Here is a 7,623-nt window from a genome sequence, read left to right as displayed (position 1 = left end):
GTATTTATATTTCATAAAGCTGTATTTATCTTGTGACAAACGCCGTACACAGCAGATTTGGGCTTGCAAAACACTCGACTTTTATCTACATATATATATATATATATATATATATAGTTTCTATATACATATAATTCTTTCTGGCTAACATGAGCTATCTCGATCTTGTCCATCCTCTGGTTATTAATTTTGCATCTATTTGTGATTAGGTTGTTCACGGATATAGTAAGCAAATTTGCATCACTTATCCCAGTTGCTCCTATTACTTGGCGACCATATTGTAGAAGCTGTGTATAGGTTTGTTGATACTATATAATATGCGTATATTTGAAGTGCTGGAAAAGTATTAGGGCAAGCAACGACTATTAATATTACTCGAGAAGAAGTTGTTCTCCGTTCTGGTGAATTTCTTTATGACTTATTGGCGCTGTGAGCTTCGCGCTAGTACAATAGTTTACATAATTGACACTTAAATTAGCAGGCTCCACCATTTTGATATGATCGATATAATTGATGCAAATATGAGCGTCTCTGTACTAGAATAATTCATATTAAGAAGGGCGCAGCGGCATCGTACAGGTCAGCATAATGTTTAAAGCTTGTGTGATAGGGCTAACTATTTTGGACTCCAAAACAGGCTTCGACTTGAACGTCATAACAAAGCCATTTTCACCAGCTAAAGTCAGCCTAATATCACACATTAACGGACAAAGGAATACTAGATAAACCGTTAGGCAATCCCTTATGCTCTCTGTGTTGATTACCTAAGTGAATGTATGTGATGAAAGCTGGGAAAATAGCTGTGAAAATTGTTTTCTTTGACTATTTAGCGACAATAACAGTGAATTTGCGTTAATTTCATAAATGAGCATCATTATTTTAATAAATAGCTTTCAATCGCATATGTAAATCTTCTTCGTTTAATAATGTTGATCTACTTGGAAAATATCTTAAAATGAACATCGATTCATTGGAAAAAAAAACTGTTTACTAAATGGTTTAACCCTTCGGTGTGTACTTCTCTGTTCCTCATGTATCGAAAATAATGGGCGACAATTCTCTTAAAATGTAGTGCAAAAGTGCATTGTAACGTAAGTAAAGCTCTCGTAGTTTTGTAATACTAATCAGTTTATTTTCGTAAAAACTTCGTCGATTATTATTAGAACATATACGGGTTTATAAGGTATGCCTTGCAATTACCGCTTATGAACAGCTGTTTCTCGAGAACATGTTGTTTGACTTGTTAGCAACGCAAAGGCATGTACGTCAACCGCCGTGGACATACGTATGTGCTTATTTTATGGTATTTTACGGTTTAACAGCTCGTAGAAGACCGCACTTTTGTAGTTAAGCAAATACTTAGTCATCATTTATTCTTAATATTATTATATACATTATAGAAATACGGAAATACATAAAAAGGGCTGATCAGGCTGAACCAGACTTCCAGTGCAATAACTGGGACAAAAACGTTTGCACTAAAGAGAGCTTGAAATATACCTGTTAGCATGACATGGAAAGTTCGATAGAGTGAGTTGGAACGCAGAGATCGCAGTGAAACGCTTACGACTAGAAGCGGACTTAACAAATATCTGCTGGTGCATAGCGATGACACAGCATAGGACCTCTCATTCTGTAGCAACTTGTTAAGCAGCGCAAAGCAACATGTGTAGAAGGCGTATTGCTAGACGAAAGCACGAGTTCAATTAAACTTTAGTAAAAAAACTGCAATGAACGATTTCGTAGAGAAGGGCCAACTAAAGAGGTATCTACGAGCGTCTACATATTGTTGAGTAGTGGACACGACGAAGAGCATCTACCTCGATTCCCTTCCTCGATTTCGCAACTGTTATCTAGTTAATACTGTAGGCGACAGTCTAATTTGCGTTCGTATTGTCCGGAGGCCACTTATTACTCGAACAGGTAGACAGTGTGACTCTTCTGCCTAGATTTCTGTACTTATTAGAACGTGCCAAAGTCCCTTGTCAATAGTCTACTGTATAATACTGTATTATTATATAGAGTATTATACTGTTGTCATGTGTTATGCACATTACTGCATTATGGACCATGTTTTGTAATATTAAAAACATGATTTATATACGCCTGCATACAGTTATATACTGTGTCATTTACGTCGGTTATATAGAGTTTCGGCATTGTATGGCCTAGCAATGTACTGGCCGCTTCATTAATCAAACCTAGCTTAGCATAATATATATTTAGATAATATGAAGACATAGGAAAGTCGTTTGCTTTAGAAGGATTTCGGAAACAAAGTTTCGCCGTTTTATAAAGAGACCTCGGCCCATTTTACAGAGCTGGGTTAATTTCAAATACAGTACTTAAAGCTGTAATACTCTCTAATTGTCGCGGCGTATTGAGACCGGATAACACTACTAATTATCTAACCAAAAAACGTCCAACGTTCCTGCAAAAGCATCACATCGTCATAGTGGATGAGCTTGTCAACTTACAGAGCTAAAATACATTTGACTTATATTTACTGAGAACAATCCACATAGGAAACGTATTATTGAAAAGAAATTAGCTGTTGTCGTTGTGTAATGTTTGTCCACTTTTTGTTATTTATTGTATACTATTTATCAGTACAAAATAACCCGGTCGCGAACAAATCAAATAGATAAATTGAAATTTATTAAAATTCTCGTAATTCATGATGTGCAGATCGCATATATCGTGCTAAACCAAAAGTAATGATTCTTCTCAACTTTATAACTCATATTTAGTAAAAAATATAACAGTAAGAAAAATAAAATTAAAAATATAGTAGTCATATATAATAATACGTAATAAAAAAAAGAGTACCTATGCATACTTGGTGGAAATGGTAATTGCGTTTTAGGAGTGGAATGGTGCTACTGTAATTTCCATCATTAAAATAACGCCAGTGTCATCGATATATTTCGATATACCACCTGTAATCTTTTACAATAAGTTTTTCCTCAGAGTCGTGGTTTAAAAAATCCATTGCGTTCAATGCAACCGTATAAAAAATACTTTATTGAACATAATGCACAAATGTTACTCCTTCGACATCCAGCATTCTCAAATTTTCTTGCGTAAGCTATTGACAAAATGTGTGAAGGCTTTCTTTTGCCATTAGGCTCATCTGGTAATAATATGAGTACAAAGGCTTGTGTGAAAGGAAAACCCTGTACAAAGCAATTTATTTAGCAGTATTTTTGATCGCGAACGCCATCAAAATAGTCGTGATTTCCTATGAAGGGTTATATATAGTATGATTTCTACGGCCAAAGTTTAAGAGATCACTATTTATATAGATACAGTACCCAATACAATAGAGTCGCCCACGCCAGCCCAGCTTTTTGGTAAGTGGACAATTTGAATTTAGCGTGATCTTCTTAGTCACTGATTTTTAACAAAAAGGAAAACGAACGGCATATGCACCTTGTGCTATTAACTGAATATGCTGTTTGTTGACGCTTATAATCAATGGCATTGAGTACAATTGCGAAATTTAAAAACCATGTGTTTTGTTCATGGCTAGCCAAAGTGTTGAAACTTTACAGAAACAATATACAGAATGTGTACGACTGATGAAATCATCGAACATCCTGACCAAAGCATAGGTTACTTCTTTGTGCGGATCTATGTACAGTCCACTGAAAAAAGCTTCTAGATGAATAATACAATTTGAAACTTAACATTTAAATGATCGTTTCACCGGCAAAATCCAGTGCATCGCTTGTCAGTAATTCGTCATTAAAAGCTAAGTGAAAAGTGAGTTCTTCCGCTTACAGTAGCTAAATATATATTTTGAGTTTTACATCCTGTACTGTTGCTTCAGTTGGCTAGTTATCAGCATAAAACGACTTATCTCCACGTCCGGTTTCAGACATAGACCATTTCATGCATCTTTAAGCTCAATAGATAAACTGCTTTATCGCGAAAATCATCTAAAACATTTACACCTATATGTACGAAAACCATATTTTCTACGAGGCTCAGAGGTATGTAGCCGCACTTTTTTCGATTCTAGTCTCCAATTAAAAATTAAAGCATAATTCGCTATTTTTATTGTGTGTCAAAGGGTAATCGAAAATTCATCGGCTGCTACGATTCCACTCTACGCACATCTGTCGGTGAAGCGCGGCTGTTATCGCATGTGCGTGCTAACGTAATCAGAAATGCAGATCAGGAGCTACAAGGTAATCGCACAGACAGCTTAGAAATTAGAACTTGCGCTCGACATAGCGCCGTTTGATTGTATATGACTGAAACGTTGTAGGCAGGAAAGTAAATGTATAAATATAGCTCACTCAGAAAAGAGCTTTGTAGATAATGAGATACATTGTAGTAGATCGACAGGAAGTTGCTTTTGCATTAACCTTTCGTGAAGATAATGTAAATTCATAATAAAAATCATTTGTTTAGTTGAAGAGTATACGAATAATGTATAGAGGTATGCATTTCTGCGCCATCTATTGCTCTTCGTTTGGAATCTGTAGGTGCCGAAACAATATCTATGTCGAGTATGATAAACGTGAGCCTTCAGTTCTATACTTCGCGGTCTTTTTGTGACGCATTTAAAAATTAACTCCACACAGAAATCGAAAGTATCTAATTTACTCCAATGTAGTAAAGTCAGCCTACCTATTCTGCAGTCACATGCGGGTTTATACTGCGCACTGTTTCTACAAGCGAATCAAGTCGCCTTTTGAACCAGCTAACATAAACTGATCGGCTGTTGAATCCTACGGCATCTCGTGCCCGCAACACATCCATTTATGGATGATAATATGCGATTGAATATTTTCGTTCGCCCTGTTTTCTGTTGTTTCCGATTCCATGAAACAGCTATTATGCCTATTAAGTAGTTTTCGCACAGCACCCGAAAATGTCAGCTCCCCCTCTACGAAAGATCAACAGCTGTCAACCGCGAGACGTGCACGGCAGACCGCGTCCATGCTGTTTTCAATTCGTAGGACACCAAATTCTGCAAACAAAACACTTTTGGCTAAGGGTATTCACGTTGTGTTCGGTTTTTGCTGGACCGGTGAATATAAATATTATAGGCAAATGCTCTAAATTCTGACTGAACCAAAATTTATATTCGCCTATCTAACTAAACAATAAACGTAAACAGAATCGTAAAACGTGATCATTTATGACGACAGCTTACGACTGGCTAGGAATTTGCTGACATTAATGCTAAACGTAACAGTCGCTATTTCATGCGATATTATCAATTGTAACATCTTCTCCCCTTATCTGACATTTATGCGCGAATTATTCGTAAACAACGTCGTATAATGTCAAAGTAAAAGGGTGAGCAAGGAAATCTCTAACCGCCTATATTGCAAAATGAGATCAGTGCCTATTCAGGTCTTGATACGACTTTGGCCTTCTAACGCCCAAAACACTACTTGTCTAGCTATCGACAATTCAAATTAGCAATGAAGTGGGCCATGTGCATTGTCATTGTGTTCTTCGCTTTTGTAATAGCAAAATGTGATATCCGCCCCCAAGGTACGTTGATAATGAGCCAATTGGTATAGAACTCGACCGAGCATCAAAAAATTTTCCCCCATAGAGTTTTGTTTAAAAAAAATGTGAACTACATTCATCATCTCATTATAATTTTATATTTACTCAACATTTATTTACTCACATTGTATTGTATATATCGATGGCAAAGCTTGAAGAGGGATTTCCGGTAACTTTTAATAGCAAAGATTTAGCTTTGTAGGGGCGTCGTGCCGACGTTTACGTTATATATATACGGTTACGTAAACTTAACTGGATCTCGGATACTTTTTGTGCTAAGAAACTTATTGTTTCTCAGCATACAACTATTTCATTTGCTGATCTTTTAATGTTGTTAATGTCTTAATTTTTGATGTTTCATGCGTAATTCTCAATCGCAAATTAGTTTCTAAAAAACATGACGAGCGATACGTGTTTGTTAGATACAAGAGTAGAGCTTCCTTAGATGTGCTGGCTGTGTTGGCAGATATAGAAACGTTTGAAATCATTTAATCTAACTTTTGTTAATCTGTGCATTTCAGGATATTAAAAACGAATTAATAGTATTATATAAATAGTTATTTATTTAGCGTGTTAGAGCAAACTGAGTCAAATTTACGTGGTCCACCATAGTTTTAGTTTAATTACAATCTGTGTGTCTTTTGAATAAATTAGCTATGTAATCAGGTTGAATTAAGATCTGTTGTAGTCTACAACGAAGGATTAGTCCATGAGTAAATCTTGTACCACCACAAATACTCAATATGTTGGGGTTTTGACGTACGACCTTCTGTATGTTTCCTCGTTGAGACCATTGTGAGTGTAATGGCCTAGCTAAAAATCAATCATGAGTAGATTCTCATGAATGTATTTTATTTATAAAGGTAGATCTGTGTGTTTTAAATATGTAACGTTAAGCTTCTACCACAGCCATCGTCTGCCCTCGACTCGACATGCAATCCGCAAACAACTGTCCAATCGTGCCTCCCCCAGATCCCCACAACAGGCCGGAATGTCGTTGCCCCCCCTTTTATAAGCGCTGTCCAGGACCTTGTTATCAGAACTTCTGCTTAGGACCGGCAGGACTAGCCGACATGGTGCACTGCAACCATTTTACTGCAGTCTAAAAAGATACAGATCAGTTATTAACTGAACAGCGTAAATAAATGCGTTTTTCATTCATTTCGGAACCGAAATTCAGAATCTTTGCATATATCATTACGATGTTAGCCGATTTTAACAAACTGATTTTTTGATGAAGCTTAGCATACTTAGCGTACATAGTATTATAAATATACGTTTGTGTAAAAACAAACGCAGAATTTCAGATAACACTCGTACGTGCGTTTATAGTTGCAAATACTTTCTGCTCATATATTATCAGTCGGTAACACGTAGCAAGTTTAATGTGGTCTTTTACCACTTCATAAAGTATAACCTAAATATATATACAAAAATAACCTGTCAACTATCCTCTTTGAGTCGTTATTCTAAGTAACTTTATGAATAAAGTCCTTGAAGATGCATTTATTGAACGTGACAACCTTTGTTCTTTCTGCACAGTAACAGTGCCAGTAAGCACAGGCAGCTAGTGTGTAGGTATGATGTCTTGGCATATCTAGATTTGCATCTTGCAATATATTTGTCCTCCATTAAAAATCAGTAGCTCTTCAAAACGTATTAAAATGAATGGAAGAGCACTTAAAATTTTTGACGCTATCTTAACGATCGCCAAAAGAAAATCTAGAAAGTCACAAAAACAAAGCTGGATGGTGCAGTCTACGTATAGCTTACTGTAAAACTTTTCGAATGGCAACAGCTGGTTTGGCAAAGGGTCACAATATATAGTATACAATAAATTCGTACTACCTTAATGGCAAGTGATACAGAAAAACGAATTCAGCGAAATAGTCAAGTGAAAAAACTACTCAGTCAGGGCCGAAATCAAATCGACGCGGAGGCTCCAACAATGAAGCTGATCATCCTTGTTGTCGTTGTTCTTGTCTTTTTCGCTACATCAACGGCAACAACAGTACGTTAATGCTGCTTAGCTAATTACATAGAAACTGCCAAAGGAAAACACTATCTACCGGAATGTTGCGAAGATATTAG

At 36.3% G+C, this 7,623-nt stretch overlaps 1 protein-coding gene and 1 long non-coding RNA gene across 9 annotated transcripts; one reads left to right on the top strand and one right to left on the bottom strand.

Moving 5' to 3' along the window:
- Positions 1-110: 110 nt before the first annotated feature.
- LOC111252731 (uncharacterized) lies at positions 111-6,982 on the top strand. Of its 8 annotated transcripts, XR_015329113.1 has the most exons (4): positions 1,303-1,923; positions 3,723-3,765; positions 4,076-4,193; positions 6,442-6,982. XR_015329113.1 is itself a non-coding variant. In XM_022811085.2 (3 exons), exons 1-3 carry the CDS (start codon positions 1,229-1,231, stop codon positions 6,636-6,638), a joined length of 372 nt encoding a protein of 123 aa, XP_022666820.1. In that variant the 5' UTR covers positions 1,185-1,228; the 3' UTR covers positions 6,639-6,982. The 8 variants fall into 8 exon arrangements, 2 of the variants coding, with proteins under 2 accessions (XP_022666820.1, XP_086847060.1); XR_002674327.2 differs by lacking the exons at positions 1,303-1,923; positions 3,723-3,765 and adding an exon at positions 111-1,091; XM_022811085.2 differs by lacking the exons at positions 1,303-1,923; positions 3,723-3,765 and adding an exon at positions 1,185-1,285.
- On the bottom strand, positions 2,997-5,843 carry LOC147758338 (uncharacterized). The gene is made up of 2 exons (XR_015329123.1): positions 5,657-5,843; positions 2,997-4,981 (listed from the first exon to the last, which is right to left on the bottom strand). It is a non-coding gene; the product is annotated as an uncharacterized LOC147758338 (long non-coding RNA).
- Positions 6,983-7,623: the final 641 nt, after the last annotated feature.

The sequence above is a fragment of the Varroa destructor genome, unplaced genomic scaffold (genome assembly GCF_002443255.2).
Source record: "Varroa destructor unplaced genomic scaffold, Vdes_3.0 BEIS01000001.1, whole genome shotgun sequence".
Taxonomy (NCBI): domain Eukaryota; kingdom Metazoa; phylum Arthropoda; class Arachnida; order Mesostigmata; family Varroidae; genus Varroa; species Varroa destructor.
Note: the sequence above shows the minus strand (reverse complement) of the source record. Positions and strands in the feature narration are given on the sequence as shown.